General features: G+C 52.2%; 1 protein-coding gene across 2 annotated transcripts in view; it reads right to left on the minus strand.

The window, feature by feature from the left end:
• Positions 1-276: 276 nt before the first annotated feature.
• The window catches only part of CUNH1orf94 (chromosome unknown C1orf94 homolog), a 40,335-nt gene continuing 17,002 nt past the window's right edge, over positions 277-23,609 (minus strand). The window contains exons 2-7 of one of the 2 annotated variants that reach the window (XM_028114000.2): positions 19,179-19,864; positions 16,032-16,295; positions 14,800-14,975; positions 10,375-10,452; positions 6,601-6,797; positions 277-641 (exon numbers count right to left, since the gene is read on the minus strand). In XM_028114000.2, coding sequence (XP_027969801.1) covers positions 566-641; positions 6,601-6,797; positions 10,375-10,452; positions 14,800-14,975; positions 16,032-16,295; positions 19,179-19,864 — 1,477 coding nt within the window. In that variant the 3' untranslated portion in view covers positions 277-565. The remainder of the gene's footprint in view (positions 642-6,600; positions 6,798-10,374; positions 10,453-14,799; positions 14,976-16,031; positions 16,296-19,178; positions 19,865-23,609) is intronic. The other variant, XM_088023016.1, reaches the window with a different exon arrangement.

Genomic DNA, 23,609 nt, shown 5'->3' on the forward strand with positions numbered 1-23,609 from the left:
GGAGGTTGAGAAGTGAGTGGGTCACAGAAGAGAAGACGTAAGTCCCTTATGTTTATGACTCCTGGGGTCCCATATTTAGACAGCAGCGCTTTGAGGACTCCAGCCTGTGGTCTCTTGTCATGTCCTGGGTTAATGCTGTGTCTGGTGCATGGGGGAAATAAGCAGTGAAGATGACACAGAGCATGATCAAAATAAGCAGGCACACTCCATTTCAAGCAGCTCACACTTTTATCATAAAATACAAACTTTCTATAATTAAGTGTCTTACTTCTATTTTACCAACAACAACAAAAACAAAAAATCACTCATGTCAGCTAAATACAGGTGCATATGTGGTTGAGCAGGTGAGTATGAATATGAGGGAGGTGCGTGTGCAGTGAACAGTGTGTGGTGTGTGTGAGAGAGTTGGTCAATAGATGAGTCTGGTCTTGCTGTTTTCTGCCTGTGACCTGGTCGGAACCTTGGCTTTCCAAACCTCAGGCCACGCTATTACAGAATCCAGAGTTCCAGAGCCCTTAGCCCTAACCCAAGGGCTAAGGCAGGAGGAGGGAAGAGAAAAAGTCATCTAAAACTTTATACCATTCCCACTGGAGGAAAAATACGGGCTGTTCATGACGGGCCTGCCAGCCGTTGAGCCAAACCTGGAAGAGAAAGAAGATGGATGTTGCGATGGCACTCCTGATGTTAGCAAAGATATCGGGAAAAGGACCGTGTTAATGTTGTGGCTGTCAAGGACTAGAAAGATCATGACAGGCTTGGAGGCTACATGCTTTAACACAATAAAAAAGCTTTGGCTCTGGAAAAATAAAATATTAAAATGATACAATTGGAGGACAATAAAGAGCTTCTTCTGCCACTTCCTTAGGACAAGGAGCCCTTGGCAGCCTGTAGGGAGGCTGCCTCTATGGGCCCAGGGCTCTCTCCTTTTCCAGGACCACACTGCAGGGAGTCTCTCTGAATCTGAGCACCTTACCTGTGGGCCTAAAGCCATTCTACCTGCCTGAGAGGACCAGGTGTGTCCTTCAGGAATTCCACAACATTACGGAACTCAGGGCCATGTCCCAGTGTGAGATCCCAGAGTCTAGACAATCCCAGGGCTCCCTCTCCCTTTATCAGCACCAAGCTAAGTCAGGCTCCCCATTTCAACACCAGTTCGAGGAATAAGCGTTGAGACATCACTGCATGCCTGGAACTTTGCTTAGATCCTCAAGGAAGGAAGGGCTGGAGAGCATTTGAACCTCACCTTCCAAGCGTAGAAATATGTACACTTCTGCTTTTCCCCCCGGCACCACTGCCATGCATCCTCCAAAAGAGAGTTCAAAAGCCATCTCCTCTGTGACCTCTTCCTTGACCTCTCCAGATGGAAACATTTACTCACACTTCTGCGATCCTATAGCAATTTCTTCACCCATCTGCTAGGATGCTTTGAATGAATGGGAACGGAGCTCAGTACAAATTGCAGCAGAGCAAATGGCTAGATTTAGTCTAATCCAGGGATTCTCGGTCCCTTTTCAGCTGGGCAGATGCATATGACAGAAGATGTTCACGTTCACGTTCACCACACCCTCCCGTGAATTAATGAAACACAGAAAGCGGGCCCGGGTGGGGAGGGAAGAAGTGATGGGAACAACCACCGCAGTAATGCCTCAGCTGGTGTTGTATCTCTCGCTCGCTCTGTGTCAAGGGCAAGCTAGGCTTTGGGTTGGTTTGATTCCCTTCTCATTAAATAAATTCCAGGAGAGCAGGGACATTATCTGGACTGTTTGCCATTTTATGCCCAGAGGCCAGCACATTTTATGCCCAGGACCTGGCACAAGGGAGGTGCCTCGTAAACAAGAATGCTGGCTGTAATCCCACCTCTTCTTCCCTCTTCTGAAACTCGTACTGGAAAAGAACTGATTAAAAGTCATGTTGTTACAGGGATACCCTGGATTCTGCTCTGATTTACAAAATAAAAACCGGAACCCATACTTCAGCATTTAATAATTCTTAGTAACAAATGACTCAGGACACACCTCATATCTGATTGCCATGCCCCACGCATCTAGGCCATTCAGGTTGGGAACTTCTGATGGGTTCACCTGCCAAGGGCATGGTCTGGACAGGATGTCCATTAGAAGACCAGGAGGAGAGGCAACTCCGTGGACTAGAGTTATCAAGGAGTGCTTCCTGGAGGAAGAGGAAAAGCTCAAACTCGCTCGAGCATGGCGAACTGTCCCGGTGTGCCTGCAACAGCTTCTACACTGGCATTTCCAATGTGATTATTATTGGTGCTCCTTCCAAGTCTCAAGCTTGTTATTGTTTGGAAGATAAATTGCATGATTATCCTGCCCCATGAATGTATGCAATTGATTGGCAGAGGGAGGGGAGGGCTTGGCCCCTCCTTCCCTGAGAGCCACGGGCTCCTGCCTCTCCCTCTTCGTATGGCTGAGTCTCTTGGTTTGCTTCTTTGCTCCTGACCCTGCTTGTCTCCCGGGCTATACTCTCCCCCAGTGCCCGTGGATGTTTCCTGCCCGGTGCAGCCTCTTCTAGACCTGCTTGGCGCCCATCACTGGGAACTCCGGACACCACTGCTTCCTCCATGTACACTGTGTCCCAGCCAGCAGGGCCTGCGTCGTTCTGTGATCTCTCCCTCTCCCCCAGGAAACACTTCCTCCCCCGGCCTCCTGTACTCCACACTCACCCATTTCTTCTCTCACCTCACTAAGACTCCCTCTTAGATCCTCTGCTGGGTCCTCCACATCTCCCCAAGCTCCCTACATGTAGGAGGCCCAGGGCTCAGACCTTGGGCCTCATCGCTTCTCCATGCACACATACTCCTTGCACAATCTCATCCCATCCCATCACGCTTTTCTCCTCCCTGCCCCTCTGCAGACAGCCAGAGACCAGGCATGGACCCTCGGCTCTTCGGCTCCCAATCGGTGCTTCACACCTGCTGACTGCTGAGACCTTGCAGCCACACCCCCTCCCCAGCACAGCCAGTTCTGGCTCCTGCAGTCTGGCCTCCGCTGGGCCCAGCGTCATGGTACAGAATGGGAAGTTGTTGGGTGCAGGTCGTCTGTCTTGATTCAGACAGGTCATTAAATACCATCTATATGCTAATGACTCCCGAATTTATATTGCCAGCCCCGGCCTCTCCTCTGAGCCCCAGACTCACGTACCCACCTGCCTGTCAACAGCCCCGCTCATATGTTTAACAGGCATCTCAAACTTTGCATATCCAAAACCAAACTCCATCAACAGACCCTTCACTAGTCATCTTGACCTTAGTATTTTGTTTTTTAAATTTTTTAATTTTAAAGATTTTATTTATTTATTTGAGAGAGCGAGCAAGAGAGCGAGCGGGAGAGAGCACGATCGGGGGGGGGGGGAGGGTCAGAGGGAGAAGCAGACTCCCCGCTGAGCAGGAAGCCCGGTGGATGTGGGGCTCAATCCCTGGACTCCAGGATCATGACCTGAGCCGAAGGCAGCCGCTTAACCAACGGAGCCACCCAGGCGCCCTTGACCTTAGTATTTCGGCATTGCCACTTGTTCAAATAAAAAATCAGAGAATGATGCTTGACTTCTCTCCCTTTCCACATCCTGCTATCATCAGGTCCTGTCAATTCGATCAAGAAAACAAATACTCCAGATTTTTTCACTTACCTCCTTCCCACAGTCTCTGCCCTAGTCTACACCGCCAGCATCTCTTTTTATTTATTTATTTATTTGTTTGTTTGTTTTAGAGAGAAAGAGAGCAGGGGGGAGGAGCAGAAGGGGAGGGGCAAAGGGGGAGGGAGAGGGACAAGCAGGCTCTGCACCAAACAGGGAGCCCAACGCAGGGCTCAATGAGGGGCTCAATCCCAAGACCCTGAGATCAGGACCTGAGACCTGAGCTGAAATCAGGAGCCAGATGCTCAGCTGACTGCGCCCCCCAGGCGCCCCCCACCAGCACCTCTTGCTCCAACAGCTGTCAGGGCTCCTATCCTGCATCCCTGCATCGGCCCTGTGGTCCAGGCTCCATACATTGACCAAAGCCACCTTCTTTAGACAGAGAATTAGAACATGTCCTCAGCAGTGTAAGAGCTTTAATAGCTCCCCACTGCTCTTAAAACTCCTCACCATGCCCCCCAGGCCCTATCTAGTTCGGCCCTGCTTCGTCTCTGATTTCAATTCCACTCATTCCCTCTCCTACTCACTGTGCTTCAAGCCACATTCCCCCCTCGGGGGCCGCTGCCCAGAGTGCTCCTTGCCCGTATCTATTCTCTCATTTCACTCAGATCTCAGCTCAAGAGACATCCCTTCATTCTCTCGCTCCTTACCCGCCCCCCGCCCCCGCACTTGACATGTGTGCTGCTTGTTTATTTCTTCCCCTGGAATGAGAGAAGGAAATCCTTTTCCTTGGTCCTTCCCCCCAGGAAACGCTGCCTAGAACAAATCATCCTTTAGGGGGACATGGGCCTGCACCCCGCCCCCTTGCCTCACTTTTCTGACCTCACTCTCAGGCCACCAGGCCACCCTGCTGACCACTCCTCCCCCACATCACTGTCCTCCTGTGCCCACAGTGTCTCCGGCAGGGCCCAGGCTCTCTCCCACTTCCCAGACAGCTCCTTCCTCAGCCTCTTGCTCACGCTTTTCTCCTCCCTGCCCCTCGGCAGACAGCCAGAGACCAGGCGTGGACCCTCGGCTCTTCGGCTCCCAATTGGTGCTTCGCACCTGCTGACTGCTGAGACCTTGCAGCCACACCCCCTCCCCAGCACAGCCAGTTCTGGCTCCTGCAGTCTGGCCTCCGCTGGGCCCAGCGTCATGGTACAGAATGGGAAGTTGTTGGGTGCAGGTCGTCTGTCTTGATTCCGTTGCTGTCTCGTATAGTCTCACCCCCAAGGGAGGTGAGAACCTCCGCTCCAGACCCTCCGGTCACCTCCAGGCTGCACCCTGTCTCGCGTCCTATTTCCTCCCCTCCAGCCCATCCATGCACTCCAGTGTGCACAGATCTGCCTTGGGTCCCAGGCCTACGAGTCAGAGCCTTTAATATCCAAGCCCAACCTCCCTTTCTAATCCTATTTTCCACCTTTTTCAGGGATAAATCGAATACTTCAAGCAGACACCTTTGTTCCCCAGGCCTTAAGCCTGCCACACACTTCCCATCTAGGGCTGGACCCTCCTCCAACTGTGCTCCCTGGAACCTCCCCACCCTGCAGGCCACCCAGCAGGGGTGTTCCCTCTGTCCTTGGGCCACTGGGATGGTCCTCACTTTCTCCCAGCACGAGGTTGCGCCCGTATCTCATGCACTCTCAGCCTCTGAAGGGAGGAGCCGTGTCCTTGTCAACTGTGGGTCCCCCACGGGCTACATATTAACCACATGAATTAACACAGCTTTCCAGGGTGGGTTGGATGAAATGCACCCTGATATGCTGTACAAGAAAAGGGAAGAATCGAGGGGGAAGGAGGAAAGGAGGAAGGAAGGGGAGAAAGGAAGGAAAGGAAAAAAGAAAAAAAGGAAAGAAAAGGGGTTGTGGATTTCATGTTCAAATAACACTATCAACCACCCCCGTGAACGTTTTCTATGCACCTTAGGAAATTAAATGATCTGAGAATTCCAACAGTTAAGAAACCTGTTTATCTTTGTTTCTCACAGCTTTTCCTGAACAGATCCGACTCTGGAAACCTCTTTCTAACATGTAATTCTTTTACAAGGCATTCAGGGGAAACACTGACTGAAAGGATGAGAGTTTGGGGACACCCAGGTGACGTCACACTGAAGGTCGGTGGCAGAGGGCTGGACAGGAAGGGAATCCAGGTCAGGCTGGGGAATTTGCCCTCATCTTATCAGCTGAGTTTCTCCAGCTGGGGCACACGTTCCCCAGGGTGTGTGGAGACTCAGACCGTCAGGAGGGACGCGGCACCGCCTGCCTCTTGGAGCAGGAATACGAGCTGAAGCTTGGGTGGGTGGGAATGAGCGGCCGTGTGTTGTTCTATCGAGACAACGAACATTAATTTATGGCGGACCAGCATGTAAAATTTGTGTGGAATTTTCAGCTAAAATATTGAGTTTGTGTTGGCTGCTTGCTGCGAAGTCCTCTGCTGTTTGGGGCCCTTTGGTGGAAAAGCGTCAGCAGCCATGATAAGCCGTGGAAGCCCCTTCGGCGGGGCCTGTTACAAAGTCAATGGGATGTTGGCAAGATTAGCCTGGGAAGGAGCTCAGGCTGCAGTAACTGGGGGGAGAGAGCTCTAAGAAGATTACCTGGCCGTGTCCTGTTGTAAACCATGCAAACGGGTAAAGGCAGATGTGTCATGCTCCACCACCTGCCACCGGCTAAAGACAATGTATCCGTCGTCCACTGCCAACGGGGCAGCTACGTTTCTGCAGCCGGACTGTGGGGCCCCAGCCCCATCATGGGCCTACAACAGCGGCCCAGCAAATCCTGGACCAGCCTCCCGTCCATACCAGGTCCATCCAGGACCCACAGAGCCCCCCGACAGGCACAGGGCCCCTCCCCCCTTCAGCCACGGAGCATATGTACCAAGAACACATCAGGGAGGCTCTCCCAGCATGCCCCCTCCCCTCCTCGGCAGCTTTCTGGATACAGGGTGGACTTCCTGTGTGGGTTGAGGACTCACCCGTACGCCTGGGGGACCAGGTGCTGTGGCCCATCTCCTGCCATGGGGGAAGGGTCTCGGGGATTGGTGGACAGCTTTGGAGGTGTCCTCTGAGGGTATGGATAGTTGGGCTGGACGAAGGGGATGTAGCTCAGCAGGGGCGTGTAGGAAGAGCGGAAAATCTGCTGTCCCATCTGCTGTGGATTGTACGGCGTCACCTGCAGGTCAGAGATGAGAGAGGGACTGGGTCCAACAGAGCCCACTGCTTGCAAACCTTAGAGTTCCTGGCTCTAAGCCCAACCCCAATCCCAGCACCCCCCCCTCAGGCCCTGTGCCCTCAGTCGCTGTGAGTGTATAGACGGCACCGTGTTGGGATGGCAAAAGCCCAGGACTCAGCTTCTGTATCTGACTGGCAAGATACTTAATTTATCTGAGCCTCGGTTTCCTCGTCTGTAGAATGGGCAAACACTCCCTTCACTGTATGGAGACTGAGTCAGTTGATAAAAGCAAAGAGCCTGGTGCATAACAAATAGCAAATAAATTTTATTTCCATTCCTGGCCCTGCCTCCCTACTTCTTCCTCCGTCAATAACCATCCCAAAGTCCTTGTTCATTTTTAAGCCTTTTACTACCTCAAAAAAAAAAAAAAAAAAAAAAAGCTGTTGAGATTTATACGTCCCTGGCTTCTACCTCAGGATCTCAACAGACTCCAAGTCCAAGACAGCCCAGCTCAGTGGAAATGCCGTGCCCGGTGACGGGGCTGTCCTGTGCCTGCACCGCCCGCTGGGGCAGCCGCCAGCCCCCCGTGGCTATTGGCCGACCACTCGAACAGTGACTGCTGTGAATGAGGAACTGAATTGTACCTTTTACTTAATTTTAATTGATTTAAATGTAAGAAGCCACACGTGGCTGCTAGTGGTTACAGTATTGTACAGTGAGTCTAGGAGAAAGGGCAGGAAAGGGCAAAGAGATTCAGCTCAGGGAAAATCAGGAACTCAGTGGGGTTTTGGACACTACCCAGGTCCGACTCCCACCAAGAACCTGGGGTGCCGCTATCTGGCCCTTGACGGACCAAGGATCCCGTCTGTCTTATCTACTGATATCTTCGCAGCCCCAAGACAGTGCCTGGCACACAGTAGCTGCTCAATTAACATGCTAAATGAATGAATGCAAGAAAGAAAGAAAGAGGAAGAGGAGAGAGGAAAAAACAGGCCACTAAGTGCCTTCTTGAATACCCAAACTGATGGGGAGCTCATTACATTTCAGGCACTGTATTCTACCACTGACAGCTCCAAATGTCAGAAAACCCTCTTTTGTATGGAGCCGACATCCATCCTCCTGGATGCTGATGGGAGTTTCCGTCAAAACTGGGGAAACTTCTGGGCTTCCTCTTTAAAAGCAAGAGTCTGGGGTCTGAGGTGTGCAGGGATTCAGCACACTGACAGCCCTCTCTCACCCTGCATGTCCTTATCTAATTAAAAAAAAAATCACAAAAGCTAGGGCTTATTGAGAGCTTAGGGCAGGCCAGGCCCTTCCTATGGATTCTCTCATTTAAACTCCAAACAGCTTGTGAGGCAGACCACCACTCTTCCCATTCTAGAGATGAGGAAATGAGGTTCAGAGAAGTTAACCTTGCACAGTAAGTGCTCCAAGTGTCTGAATTGCAGTCGGAACCCCCAAGGTGTAAGCCTGGTGCCTGTGCCCCTTTATGGCACCTCTACACCTGTTCCCTCTAGAAGCCCGAGCCCCTTCCTCCGGGCCCTCCCCATGTCTCCCCCAGGGGAAAGGTAGGACCTGGTGATGCTGGGCATGGGCCCCCAAACCCCACGATGATGAGTTAAAGGTCCAAAAGAGCCCAGAGCTCACAGAGAGAACCCAGGAAGGCACCTCCCTCCAGGACAGACGCAGAAAGAGCCGAAAATCCCCCTGGTTTTCTTGGAGGTAGGGGGCCGGCAGAGGCCCCAGACCTGGGAGGGGACTGACAAGAAAGAGGAGATGCAGGTCCTAGAGCTCATGCAAGCCTTCTTTAGGGAATGTGTCCCTAACTACGTGTAAACGGTAAACACCATAAAACAGCTGTGTATGCTGCTCGGGAACCACCTCCAGGATACATTTTACTGACAAAAGTAATGATAGATCAGTGTGCCCAGAAAGCCACATTTGTATAAAATGTTTGTATAAATAGGTGTCACTGGAAAGAGACTGAAGGAACCAGCAACAGCGACTGCCTCTGAGGTTTTTTTATTTTGTACCATGTTCTTCTATTACTTTTTCAGATACACGCACATACATGAGGTGATCTCAACATGCTCCCTCTGGGGCTAGATGGATGCATTGCTGTTTGTGGGGTGGGGGTGACTGGTGGAGATCCCGTGAGCCAGACTCTCTCTCATCTCTATTCTTCTTGAGGATGCAGAGCCCCTACTGCTAGAAAAGCAGCTCTGGCCCATGTAAAAAAGTAGCCTATACCTATGGGCTCTTCTCTACCCTCTGGAACATTCCAGCATACTTCAGGTCGGAAGTACAGTTTGCTCCCTGGCGGCGGGGGGCAGAAAAGAGGCCAAGGAGTGTGAGTCTGAGTGTGGGGTCTGTCCACCTGTGTGTGAACGGGGCAAGACCAGCCTGGGGACGCAGTGCAGTGTCAGTATCTCCCCTCACACCCCCATGTCTTCCCCAAGACTTTCAATATCTCTGGATACACATGTGTGTGCAGCTTAGCAGCATGCATGTACCTACATCTTCCTTTGTGTCTCTGTGAGTGCGTATCTGTCTCTGCTGCTTTATTTTGTGTACAAGAGGCAGTAAGCCATGGTCATTGGCAGCATGGACTCTGAAGCTAGGCTGCCCAAGGTCTGACCCCAATTCTGCCATCGTGTAGTCTTCAAGCAGATATCCACTCCTGGCCTACCCATGGAAGTGGGGGTGCCAGATTTAGCACACGAACGAACAAAAAGACCTACAGTTCGGTTTGAACTTCAGGTAAACAGCAAATCATTTTTTAATATAACTAGGGCCCATGCAATATTTGGGGCTTCCTTATACCAAGACTTTACTCACCAACTACCTGGAGTCTAACTGGATGTCTTAGATTTTAACTGACAAACTGACACGGAAGGAGATGACTCCCCAGCCCCACCGACGCCAGGCAAAACCATGTGATTTTCCTTGGCCAGTGGAAGGTGGGTGCACATGGCCATGTGCTAGCTCCAAGCTGAGGTTCTCAGAAGCAGTGGGTGTTTCTGCTCACCCTTCCCGCACTCCCGTCATCCACCGCGGCAGGAGCCAAAGCTACTGCATCGTCAGCATGGTCCCCAAAGGGGAGACTCATGAAACAGGCTTGAACCCAATCCCAGCCCAGCTCCACCAACCCATAGACCTGTGAAGGAAAACTCAGCATTTATTGTTGAAAATCTCTGAGATATTGAGGCTGTCTGTTGCCACAGCAAAAGCTAACTGGTGTGCTAACCTTGGGACCTTGCACACGTTATTGAATCTCTCTGTGCCTCGGTTTCTTCATCCCTAACCTATTCCACAGGGTGGCCGTGAAGTTCATTCAGGTAAAGCCCTTAGAGAGGGGCTGCAACGCAGCAAGGGCCATGGAGGTGCCAGCATTTAGCACCTGGGGACACGGGTTTCTTTCCACGTGCATGTTGGCCTTCATGTCTGTTCTCTAGGGCCAAGGGCGGGCCAGAAAGTCTGGCCAGTGTCCTGCTGGACCAGGATGAGGAAGCCAATGTCCTTCTGACCTGAAGGCCTTCGTGGAGCTGGGATCGAGGGGAGGAGGTTGTCTGCTCACCTGTCGGGAGTAACAGCCCAGCTTGGGGTGCAGGGCCTGCTGATAGGGCATCCTGGTTGCGCACTGTGGGTACTGGCCCTGCAGGGAGAAGGGGCAGGCTCAGCATGGTGGGGCAAAGGGCTCCCCGCCAGAGAGCAGCAGCTGCTCCGCCCAGCTTCCCGCTCACAATGCCTGGATTGCCAGCCTGCTGGAGTCCGGCCCACCATGCTGCTGGCCAGACCCACCCGTTGCCTGGGCAGCCATCAGGCTGAGCAAGCGCAACTCACACCGCACAGGAAGCCCCTGCTGAGCAGGATTCATAGCCTTTCCGGGGAGTATTTCAGGTAAAACTTTGAGGGACCTGATTGCCTCTTGAATCCCAGATCTACTCCTTCAGTGGCTGTGTGACCTTGGGAAAGTCGCTTCACTTCTCTGAGCCTCTTTTCCCTTGTCTATAACATGTGTTCAAACTGGGAAGACCTGTGACGGCAGCCAAATTATCTTTGTTGCTATCTTTACCCTTTTCTTAAGTGCCTTTCCCCAAACTCCATTCCTGCCCCAAGACCTGAGGTATCGATGTGCATCTCTGTGTGTGTGTGTGTCTGTGTGTGTGTGTGTTGGTTTGTATCCATGTTTATTTAAGCACATCAACACGTGTGCTTCCATTTGTGTCCTCAGCTGTGTGTTTCGGAGAATTCGTTTGGGTCTCTGCTGCTGTGTGTCTATGTGCCCACACATAAACCTGTGTCTGCACCTTATGATGAGGATTGGCAGGAAGATAAATAAGTTAGTGCATCTAAAGGGCTTAGAACAGAGCCCAGAACGTAGTAAGGATTCTGCGAATGTTAGCTATTTGCAGCATCTCTCACTGCTCCCCCACCTTGAAGAGGTGGTCAGGCAGTTCAGCCAAATGGGAAGTAGAACCTTTATTCAGAACTCCGTCTGGGGCAGCCTTGGGCGCCCGGGTACACGCGCACCCGCACACACACACACACACACACACACACACACACACACACACACACAACCAGCTTCTGGGGGTGGGGTCAGATCGTAGCCCCTCCGGGCTCAGACTGCCTCTACCTGCCAATTCAGAGTTATCTCCTAAGACACAGCTCAAAGCACCCCTCAGGCCAGTATGTCTTTCCAGAAGATTCCAAACCCCAAGATGGTGCCCCCATTCTGGACTCAGTTTGTGCCAATGATCAAAGTGTTGATGGCTGACACTGTGCCCTTGATGACTTCCTCAGCGCGCATGGGCTCCTCATCAAAGGCTGCAGAATCCGTGATATGGGGCCCCACCTACCAGGTCCCCAAGTGTACGCATCCTCTAGAACCTCCCCCGGCTCTGTGTTCCCGGGCGACTGACAGAGAATGCGGTCGGGCTGCTCCCACTTCCACCAGCCCCTTCACCTGCAACAGGAGCACCTGCTCCCCTTTTCTCCAAGCCCTGTAGCCCCGGGGCAACCCCACTCACGGCCATGACCACGGCCTGGTCTGTGCACCCCCTGCCATGGCCTGAACCTCAACAGAGCAGTCAGACAGATGGGGCCTCCCTGGCCTAGTGCACGGCGAACTCGGAGGCTAGGTTCTGCGTGCCCCTCTCCCTCCCCATCAGCCTAGGCTCTGCGGCACACGGCCAGCTACCCCAGGCCACCGTCCTCCCCACGCCTGGGCTGGGCTGCCCCTGGGGCCTGTGGAAGGCAAACAGCCACCTGTCCCTGCTCCGTCATGGATGGATTTTCAGGAGACAGTACCACATGCATCAGTATGAGTAACACACTCGCCGACTTTGAGGACATTCCTAGTTGTTCAAATTGCAATTCTGCAATTCTGTAAAATCACAAGCAATCACAATCACAACATTCATTCTTCTTTGCTTGAGGTCACGGCCCCTTTCTACCTTCCCTCCTTAACTGGGAACAGAGTTCCTTTATGCCAAGCAGCCCAGGAGCCTCCAGATCTCCTGGGTGCTGCGGACTTAGTTTTCCATGGCTCTGCATCGCTCCACAGTGGAGCTCTGAGTAAATTGGATTTGGGACCTCATCTTTATTCCTAATACCGTGCAAGAAAAGAGACTAGGATAGACCGTTCCCTGTTTCTCCTCTCTGTCTCCTCAAGGTCTGTGCAGCTCCCTGACCCTCTTTCCTAGGAAGATCAGGGCTGAATAATAATAAAAACCAACATCTGTATCGTACTTTAGACTTTTCAAAGCCCTTTCTCACCCATGGACTCAATTAAACTTACAACCGAGTCAAGTACAGGCCGTGCCGCTGCTGCTAATTTTTATAAGCCCATTTCACGAGTGAGGGAAGGAGGGCTCAGAGCCTTTAGCTAACTTTAGCTTGCCCAGAACCACACAGCTTTAAGCAGCAGATTTCTTTAAATGCAAGTCTGCCAGTTCCAAAACCTGCATTCTTTTCATTACGTCAGGCCCCTTGATGAGCCGTCTCAAAGCTAGATGGCATTATGAAATCATAGGAAGCTTCGAGAAGGTAAATTGCCCTGTTCTCCGTCGTTCCCTGGGAGGGTCAGTTTCTCCAGCCGAGGCCAGGAAGCCTTAGAGGCAGCCGTGCGCTGCAAACACCAGCATCTCTGAAAACAAAGGACCTTCGTGCTCAGATAATATGGTCGAATCTCACTCCCTCCAAAAAGTCAAGCCAGAAGCAGTTGACATAGCAAGGAGCTATTATCTTTCCGCTCTTTATAACGCAAGCCAGCATGCATCCACTTTATACACTGAGTTCCAAGTGCACTTAGAGTGAATCGGTTTACACTGCATAAAATTATGCAGCTGCTTCTCTTTCAGAGGTGGGGTGCACAAAGTGCAGGTCTCCGATTTGTGCCTGATGTGTGCTGGACTCTGAGCGTCTCAGTCATCTTTGAAAGCCCTCGCCTGGCCGATACTCGGCCTGTGGTCAGGGTGGAGCAAAGGTTTTTAAATTACTTAAATGAACGAGTAAACACATAAATAAAAATGAACATGGTGGTGAGTAGATGAATAAAGGACTGAATAGTGAAGGAGCAAACACAAAAACGCCAGGGTGAGGAGTACTAGAGAAGACGTTGGTGAATGGATAAGGGTGCGAACAGGGCACTTCGCTCAAGACCTGGGTAAGGACGAGACAGATACAGGACTGATGCACGCTGGCCTCCCCCTCCATCACGCTTCGTGACAGCCCCAGCCCAAGGCTCTCCATCCTGCAGGGGGAGGGGCTGGGCACTTGTCCTCTTTAGCAAACAAACAAAAAGCCTTGAAAACAAAACATCAGAGAGAAAGACAGAGACTTTGCTAAACTCTGTGAGCTTCTGTTTAAGCTTCTGGGGCGAAGTGTGGCGGTCCAGCTCACAGAGGCTCTGTGTGGTGTAGAGAAGATCCACCTTCTGCGCAGGGGACACCTAAGCCCTAAGGCTTGCCGCTCTGTTGTAAAGGAGGAAATGCACAGAGACCGGACAAGATGATTTGCAGGTGTATTGTCTTCTCTGTGTGCCTTCTCCATGCTTTGCTGGGCCAGCCGGGGGCAGCAGGCCCCCAAGGACCTGGGTGTACGAGTTGGTGTGTCTTGCCCATATAGCTACGTGCCATTCTGGAGAGGAGCTAGGGCAGGGACCAGAAGACTAAGAAATCTCAGATGCTGAGCACCTTTCCTGGAGAAACTGAGCACTACCTAAAGGGACTGTTGATGTTGTTGAATTAGACTAAGGTTTAAACCAGACTGGACATTGATTTGATTTTTTTTTTCCTCCTTCTGCCCAGTGGGTGACAGCTCTTAAAGGAGATTGACTTAAATAGACAAACTAAAGAAACTACATTTTCCTGCATAAATAAGTTCTGTGAGTAAAATTTCCAGCCCTGCTCCTCAAGTTACACCATCCCTTTGTGTCTGGTCACTAATTCCCTTTAGGTTAGGAGCCCAAGACCGCGAATGTGTGCCAGGCCACCTGAGCTGGTACAAGCTGAGACTACTCAGATGTTGTTTAAATAAGGTGGCCATATAGTTTGGCATCCACACCAGGACACTTGAGAGTGAAAAAGGGGTGCTTTTAATAATGCTGGGACAAGAGACCAAAACCGGAACTGTCCCAAGTACTCTAGGACACATGTCATCTAACTCTAAAGGAAGTCATAGCATGTGGGTGGGAAACAAGGACTATGCCCTCATCCTCTGCTGGGAGCCCGAGCACTTCACCGGCCAACACTAGCAAAGCAGATACATAACACAGAGTGAGCTGGATTTTGGACAATGGAAAATTTAAGAGTGTGTTTGTGTGTGTGTGTGTGTGTGTGTGTGTGTGTGTGTGTGTGTGTGCCAAGTAGTTGGTCTGATGTGGCCACAGTGAAGAAAATAGCAAGTCTAAGGCCTCATTATGAATTAGGCTCCCTGCAAACCACCACTTCTCCGTGGCTGGAACCTGGGGAGCCAGGCCCGGGACCCACTCACTCACCTGGTACTGTGCGAAGGTGGAGTGATTTGTGAACACGGGCGGGGGTGGATAGTTCAGGTTGAGCCAGAGCGGCTGGTTCGGGGCGGCTGAGGTCAAGGCTGTAGCAAAGCGTGGGGTGAAAACATTCCCTGTGTATTTGAGGTTGCTCTTGTCGGCCGCCGTCACAGGTGGGTTAACTGTGAGCCACAGGAGAGGTAGAGTGTTTCAGTGACTGAGGAGGAAGAGGCCAGCACACCCTTAGCACCATGTCTACCCCGGGATTCATGTTCTCAGATGTCAGGTCCTTTAAGCTCCAAGACGGTTCTTCAAAGTGTGGGTGACTTTCCAACTACAGGAAAACATCGTTAGCACACACCTGGCCAATTTGGAAGAGGTGTGCATCCCAGCATGGTCTGGCTTAGAGTTCTTTCTCCATCATTCACTAGTAAAGGAGGTAGTTTAGCAAGAGAAAACAATAAACCAGGATGCTAGGGCTACAGTTCACCTATGTAGAAAACCAAATGCTTTTCAGTGCTTTACAAAAATCCAGTTTTATACCAACAATTGCTATGCCGTTGGCATTCATTCTTACCAAATTATTTAAAGCAGCCCCGGAGGACCTATACTTGGCGACACTGAGGACCCTACCCAGGTTGTTGTATCTACACTGGCATCATTTTTTAAAAAAATCTTCAACATTATATAATTGACACGGTATGACCCCAAATTAGTCTGAATGAATGAGATCTGGTTGGGTTGTTCTAGGATATGAATCCCAGGTTCTCTCCCTCTGGTAAATGTCCTGTGCTTCCAGAGTCCAAGATGGGACCTCAACTTCCCCTTAGGGGCATCTTTTTGGACAAAGGAGGTTTGGCTGAAACAGTTGTAGGGAGAGAAAGCAGGGACATGAATAATCTCAGGGTAGAAATAATCTGAAGCATGGATTTTTCTTTGGCTTGAGCAACTTGAGCGGATACGATGTATGCTGGCTCGGGGCTGTATTCAAACTGACCACTCATGACACCCCCGGTACCCTGAAATTCACCTGTATTTCTCTAGCAGTTGTACTCCTGATAAGGGACATGGGAGAGAGTCATTTCTCCCATTTTATGAGTTTAAAAACTGACGCCCAGAGAAAGCCAGTGACTTGCACATGGACGAGGCAGCCATTTGGCGGCAGAGCCATCATAAGCCTATTGAGAGTTTCTGGAACCCCTTCCTCTACAGACTCCCCTGGGGCAGGGTCAGCTTACGTTTCAGCTCCAGCGCATCCACCTCCACTTTGCTGCGAAGCTTTAGCTGCGCGCTTGGGTTTTTGGCGGCCCCAAGAAACTCATAGAGCAGGTTCTTCTTGGCTGGCCACGCAGGCTTCTTGGCTGGTAGGGCCATGGAGATGGAGCCCGCTGGGTCACTGCACCCTTCCTCACCACGCGTGTCCTTCCGGTTCTGGGGCCACTGACTGAGAAAGAGGCTCTCTCGACGACCCTTGGTCGGCTCCTTGGCACCAGAGTTCCATTCTACAGCAGGAGGGAAACTGAGTCAATGGCTTTGGGAAGCCACGTGCTGGATGCAGGGAGCACTGTCTTGTGGACAAAGCAACAGGTCCTCCCTAGCACACACCTGGGGCTCAAACCACTCTGGGGTCTTCCTCCCAGCCCAAGCCGGTCCTAGTCTTCTCCCTGACACCTTCATGGACCACTGCCCACTGCAGCCTTCCCCTCTCATGCATGTGTACATGGGTCCGTCCGTCCGTCCATCCATCCATCCATCCATCCATCCATCCTCCCTTCCTTCCATCCAAACTTCTTTCCTTCCAATTACCTTTCTTTTCTTCTCTCCCTTTCTTTCCTTTCTACCTTTTTTCTTTCCTCTCTCCCTCTTTTTGTTTCTCCCTTCCCTCTATCCATCCACAACACCAAGCTTGGGATACAGAGCTGCTTTCAGCCCCGCCACCCTGGCTCCGTGGGGGAGGCTTGTGTTCTTATAGAACACGTGGCCTAGCTGAGGTCCAGCCCCTCACCGTGGACTCTACTCCTGCTTTGTTGCTCATGGGTGATCCAGCCCATTTGTCAGCGCCAGGCCCTGACCTGAGTACTGAGGACACTGATGAGTCAGAGCCAGACTCAGCCCTGCAGGAGCTCACAACAAGGAGGGAGAGAGAGAGACAGACCCAGAAATAGCTCCAGGACAAGGCAGATGGGGACCGTGAGGTGACAGAGGGACACAGTGGGAGAAGAGGGTGGCTGAGACGGCTTCTATCGGAGACTGTCAGAGGCTTTCCAGAAGGAAGTGGGCCTTCCGGGAGGCCTTCCATCCAGGAGTACGGGGAGATGGTGCAGCGGGTGTGGGCATCAGAGAGACACGGCGAGTGCATGTCCCCTCAGTGTGTGCAGTGGGAGCCAGGCCTGGGTCTCTCTGCAAACAGACGGAGTGGTCCCCTGGTGTGAGGGCGCTGCCTGGACCATCCCAATACCCTCCACAGCAGTGATTTTTCACCTAGATTTCCCTTTAAGCAAAGGGACTCGTTCTTCAAACAAAATTAACTATGGGCGAAATTGTATATATGTGGGTTTGTTTGTTTTTAAGACACTGTCTGGTTGAAGCCACACTCTTCACTCCTTTCCCAGCCTGGAGACTTTGCAGGTCTCCACGGAGCTTGGCTGGGAAATCGTGCTGGACGCACAGCAAGCACCTCGGATCATTCCTGTAGCGGCTGGACCAGAGGACCTGTGCCTAGTGTCACCTGTTGGGAATGGATCTGATCCCTCCAGCGTGTGCCCTCACTGCAGCCCAGAGGTCTTGTGGCTGAGTCTGGACAAGACTGGGCCTGCCCTCCTAGCACCCTCCCAGCGAAGGAAAGAGTGCTCTAGCCTGAGCCAATTTAGAAGAAAATGACATTTTTAGCAAAACATGTCCCTAGAGTCTCTTCCAAGAGTTTCTCTGGTTGCCAAGTTTAGCCCCCAGCCAGTGTGCTGAAATAACAGTACCCACTAATAATAGCCCTTTCCCCAGAGACCCACACACCTGCAGTCTCTCACATACCTCCCATTGCCTTGAACACGCGTGCCACTCACTCAACTTCAAAGCTTCCTCTTCCAACGTCTGGGTACACAGACACACACACACACGTTCTTGCCTGTCGTTCCTCTGCCCCACTTACATGTGCGCAACGATGCACACAAGATGGATACACACAGACACATACACACAGACACACTCAGATGCACCCACACCCACATTTTCTCTAACACACCTAGACCTATAAAATTTCCTTTGGCACACCTTTGCCCACACATCGATACACAGCGACAAACACACACAGTGGGGCAGGTGGGTGGGACAGGGCCACCTCCAAGCCTGCAGCCCCATCCCTCAGAGAGCTCTCAGGCATCCTTCCTGGAGAAAGCGGTGGCAGGAAAGTCCCACCCTCCGGGCAGGGCTCAGCCCTTACACACACAGCTCCCAAAAAGCCCACTGGGTCCCAGAGGACTTCCCAGGACCCAGAGTCCAGGTTGCTGTCCCCAGCTCTGATTCCTCGGCCTTCCCACAATGTTCCAGAACACAGAACATGCACCTCTTTTATTAAGGAGATGGATTTGTGCCGTCCCAACACAGCGTCTCAGTTATCCATCCATGCTCACAGCCTGGGGGTGATTTTTCTTTTGGTTGATGTATGATCAACTCTCCTAAAGACTGCTGACTGTAGGCAAATGCCTCTGCCTTGGAACCGTCCAGTCTGCGTGGCTGGATCAGAACAGGCACATCAGGCAGAACCTGGAGGTGTGGTGAGGGGAACTTGGGAGGTGGCTGGGCTTTTGGGAAAGGGTATGGACTCCTCAGTTAGCAGGTGGAAATGCACTGTTCTAAGGCTCAGGAGTCCCAGGGAACAAGTCCAGGCCAACAGTCTGAATGGCACGTGGAGAGTTTGCACGTTCACCCCCAGGCCCAGGAGTGAGGACCAGTTGTCGGGGTCAGAACAGGTGCCTCCATCAGAAGCCAGATGACCCCAGCTGCTAATCATATTTCTCTCCTCCCATCCAGCTTAAAGTCCCCATGCTGCAGTTTCAGCTGGGGTAAACGCTTCCTTCAATGTGCTCTGGATACCTGGATTCAAAACATGAGCCAGGTACCACATGTGCCTATATCTCTTCTCAAAGTGCGTTGGGATACAGGCCACTGTGTTCGCTTACATAAGCCATATCCCCATACATGGGCATCCAGCAGAGGGGGCCTGTAAGTGCTGAAAACAGCCTGCACTTGGGGACTGCAACACATCAGAGAGACCACCCTGTCCTACTCTGCTAAAGATGCTGCACGTCCCTGCTGCAGCCCTGATTGGCTTTCTGGTAGGTCCCTCCCTGCAGGCCCACTCACTAGCCTTGCTCCCAGCCACCACTCACCCATTAAGAGGTGACCCTCCATGGCGGAGTCGGCCTCGGGCTTGGAGCAGATCTTGGCAAACACCGGGAGCTGCTTCTTCTGAGCAGGGAGCTCAGGGAGCTTGTCAGGAGGTGCGGGACACGGGGGCGGCAGCAAGAGGAAGGGGCCCAGCTCCGTGGGTTCCCTGGATCCCAGGCCGCTGAACATGCTGTTCTGCAGGAAGTCCTTGATGACCCTCATCTCCTCCAGCACCATCTTGTTGTCAGGAAACTTGGTTGCCTCTGTGGACTTCAGTGGGAACTGGGCCAGGAGCTTATTGATTTCCGAGTTGGAGGCACCCAGGATGTGGCCCCCATCCTCTGTCCCCTTGACACTCTTGACCTTGGCAGCACGCAGAATGCCCGTGACTGTAGACATGACAGAGTCGCAGTCCTGCCGGCTGCTGATCACGGACACGGCCACCTTCGGCTCCAGAAGTGTGTCGGCGGCAATGATGGTGGTTCCGGGGTACTCACTGCTGTTTGCCACAGGAGGAGGGGCGAGGAGGCAGGGAGCCGGCTGTCTGGGCCCCTCGGGGGAAACGCCGGGTGTGTCCAGCTCCCCCAAGCTCTCTGTGACTAAGATGAAGTGCTCTTTGGTCAGGCTCAAGAACTCTTGCTCCACCAACAGGGAGATCTCATCTTTGTCATGGCTGAGCTCCAGAGCTCTGCAAACAGGTCAGAAAGAGGGGCTTTGGTACCAGCTTACTCGGGGGGGTGGAGGTTGGGGGCTCTGTGGCAGGCCCCAGGCCCCAGGGAGAGGGGATGGAGAGAACACATCTCCAGGTAAGAGAAACCTACTGCTTTCTCAAGAGAGAAAATGGACAAACAGTGGATTCCCAAGACGTTTCTATGCCAGGCCAGCAGGACCAGGACCAAGAGCACAGGTCTGGGAATCGGGAATCGGAGTCTTCTCCAGATACTCCATCTTGCTGAATGAGCTGAGCCTTAATTTCAGTCCATCCCTCCCTGTTCGGTTGTGCCCAGGACCTGAAGCAATGAAAGACCAGCCACATCAGGGCCGGGAGTGAGTAAACAGCTCTGAGCATGGAGGCCAGAGTGCTGGGGCTGAGCCCTGGGATTAGACAGCTGGACTCATGCCCTGGCTCCCTCACTTCCCCACTGTGACTGTGGGCAGGTTGCTCAGCATGTCTGTGTCCTGTCTCCTCATCTGGTCAACAAGAATAACAGACATGTGCAAAGCTCTGGACAGGGTCTGGCACAGTTGGTAAGGGCGATCCAAGGTGTGACAGCCTGGCTGGATCCTGGAGTCCACATTGTGGCCCCGTGGGTGGATACCTGCGTTTCCCCCCATGGCTGGCACAGCCCTCTGACCAGATCACGGCCTCTGGACTAAGCCCTCCTTCCTGGGAGCAGGAGCAGTAGCTTGGGGACTGCACTGATTCCCAAGAATCTCCCTGCACCCACACACTGGCCTCTACCTGCACCTCCAATCCTGGGCCCCAGCTGGACGCTTGATGGTCAACACCAGCCCAATGGGGCCGACTGGGCGCACAGACTCCAGGCTGCTGCTTGCTGGCTCTTTCCAGGTGTGGGAGAGGATGACAATCCTGCCGGCCTGGCATCCTTGGCAAGGGGGCACCTTCCTCCCTGGCACCACCAGAAGGACTGTGGTGACCTAGCTTAAAATCACCTGCTCTCCATATTTGACGGGCTCCCATAAAAAGTGGATGCGGTGGTCTACAAAGAGCATTCTGGAAACTGCTCAATGCCCCTGGGGGAGGCTGGTGAAGACAATGAAGAAGGGGCAGGGGGGAAGATGAAAGTGCCCACGAGTGGCGTTTTACCGTGGGGGGAGGCCTGGTGCACACTCCTACTCTGACAGACCCTCCCCAGGGCTCAGCGACTCCCTCGAGCAGGGACCATGAATCCTGCCAGTAGGGATGTGCCTTCCTCGTAATGCTCTTTGTGTTTGAGCACATACAGCCTCATGCGTGCACAAGAACAAATGCACACACTTGTGAGTGTGTTTGATGCACACACCAGCGCGGGCACAAAACGACTCATACGTCAAGACCCCCACACGCTGAGCCAGGGAAAAAGTCACTGTACTGGACAACCACTCAGAATGGGCACACGCGACAGTCCCAGGGGCTTCCAGCTGCGCCAGGCGTTACCCCCTTAGTTGCTGGGTCCTCGTGAGGCCCAGGGGGTCCTGGGAAAGGAGGTGGGTGGCCAGGGCCCTTGGGAAACATAGGGAAGAGCATGTCACTATACCAACTGAGCCGGCGTGCCTCCTGGTCACCAGCCCCACAGGTGGCCTCAGCAGACTTAGAAGCAGAGAGGGGCCAGGAGAAAGCAGACTCCAGCCAAGCAGACCAGGGTCTCCATCAGGCACTACTGCCTATTTCATGTCAGACCCTGGAACCGCAGGGCCTCCCCTGTAGCCTGGGCATGACACCTGAACCACGGGAGTGACACCAGGGTGAGAACGTGGGGAGGTGATCCGGGTGCGAGCTCGGCACGTGTCGGCTGGGAGCTCCGGAGGGTGGCAGAGCTGCAGGGAGACGGGGCCATCTTCCACTCTGGCTTTCTCGTTCCTTCCATTCTCTCTTCTCCCTCTTCCCCCTCCTCCCTGCCCTCTCCCATTCCCTTCCTTTCCTCCGTCCCATGTCTAGACTTCAGCTATAAATAGGACCCACTCTCACGGCTGTGTCCCTGCGAACAATCAGAATAAAGAGACCCCCCTTCTTCCTCTTCATCATCATCCTCAAAGGGAACAGGTGAATCTCGAGTTACAGAAACCAGACATTTGAAGGATCAGTTTTTGACTCACCCTTCTACAAAAAAAAAAAAAAAAAAAGACTTGCAAAGCAAGCTATACACCAATAGATATTTTTTTAGAAAGACCTACTACAATTATATCAATTTTAAAACACTGTGATAATGTTATTGTGGTTTATACTGAACAAAAAAAAAAATGAGTCCCTATCTCTTAGAGGTAGATAAAATTATGTCTAAGATATTCTTTAAACTTAATCCAGTAGGGGTGGAGGGAAGATGGGGGCATAATGAAACAAAATGGCCATGCGTTGACCATCACTAAAACTGTGTGATTGATAGGTATGTGGGTTCATCACGTACTATTGGTTCTACTTTTGGCTGGGTGCGTGCGTTTTTAAATAAAAATGTGACATAATAGATACACATAGGAAAAGTCTCACCACTTGAATCGTCTCAAGTACAAACTCCAAGGAGAAGTCAAAGCAGATTCTAAAATACCCTCAGGACCCTGGGGTCCCTGTATCAAAAACCACCCACAGATGGTCCCTTCTTAGCACCTGAGAGGACCCACCTGCCCCTCCCCAACCTCGGACACAGGCAGAAGATGAGGCTCAACCCCTGTCCTTTGTTTTTGTCTTTTTCATTATGTTCAGTTAGCCAACATATAGCACATCATAAGTTCTTGTAGAGTTCAATGATTCATTAGTTGCATATAGCACCCAGTGCTCATCAGATCACGTGCCCTCCTTAATACCCATCACCCAGTCACCCCACCTCCCACCCCCTCCCTCTAGAACCCTCAGTTTGTTTCCCAGCGTCCAGAGTCTCTCATGGTTTGTCTCCCTCTCTGATTTCTTCCCGTTCAGTTTTCCCTCCCTTCCCCTGTGGTCCTCTGCTCTATCCCTTATGTTCCACATATGAGTGAAACCATAGGATGATAATTGTCTTTCTCTGCTTGACTTATTTCACTTAGCATAATCCCCTCTAGTTCCATCCATGTCGATGCAAATGGTGGGTATTCATCCTTTCTGATGGCTGAGTAACATTCCATTGTATATACAGACCACATCACCTTTATCCATTCGTCTGTTGAAGGGCATCTCGTGAACCCCTATTCTTACTCCTCTGGCACATTACAGCAGTCGGGGCCTCTTAGGAAGCTGGCATTCCCAGCAGGCAGGGGCAGCGCAGTGCCAAGAATGCAGGGCCCGCTCTGGCTCTGGGCCCCCCATGTACCCCTGAAAGGCTGTCCCCGGGCCCCCAGCCCTCCCTCGGGCCAGCCTCCACAAACTCCTATTTCCCTTGCATCAGTCACAAACCCAGTACAGGCCAGACAGGAAGCCAGGCATCCCTACACATGCTTGAATTTCATCCTCTCCACACTCCTGGGCAATAGACAGCAGCATCCCCACTTTACAGATGGGGAAAAATGAGCCTGAAAGAGGCCAAGGACCTTGTCACCTAGAAAGTGTGGGGATGCGGGTGGGTTTGGCTGCCTTCACGACCTCCTCCTACCCCACCCGGCTTCCTTTCCAGGGATAGCTATCCAGCAAGGACCCCTTGCTCCACGGCTGAGCTCTGTTCCCCAACCCAAGTGCAGTCGGGGTTATTGCTGGTTTCATTCCGTCTCTCCAGCCTGTGGAGGATCATCACGGTGAATCCTGAGTC

Source organism: Eumetopias jubatus, unplaced genomic scaffold, assembly GCF_037043125.1.
Source record: "Eumetopias jubatus isolate StellerSeaLion01/CBP00866 unplaced genomic scaffold, mEumJub1_p1.0 scaffold_4, whole genome shotgun sequence".
Lineage (NCBI taxonomy): Eukaryota > Metazoa > Chordata > Mammalia > Carnivora > Otariidae > Eumetopias > Eumetopias jubatus.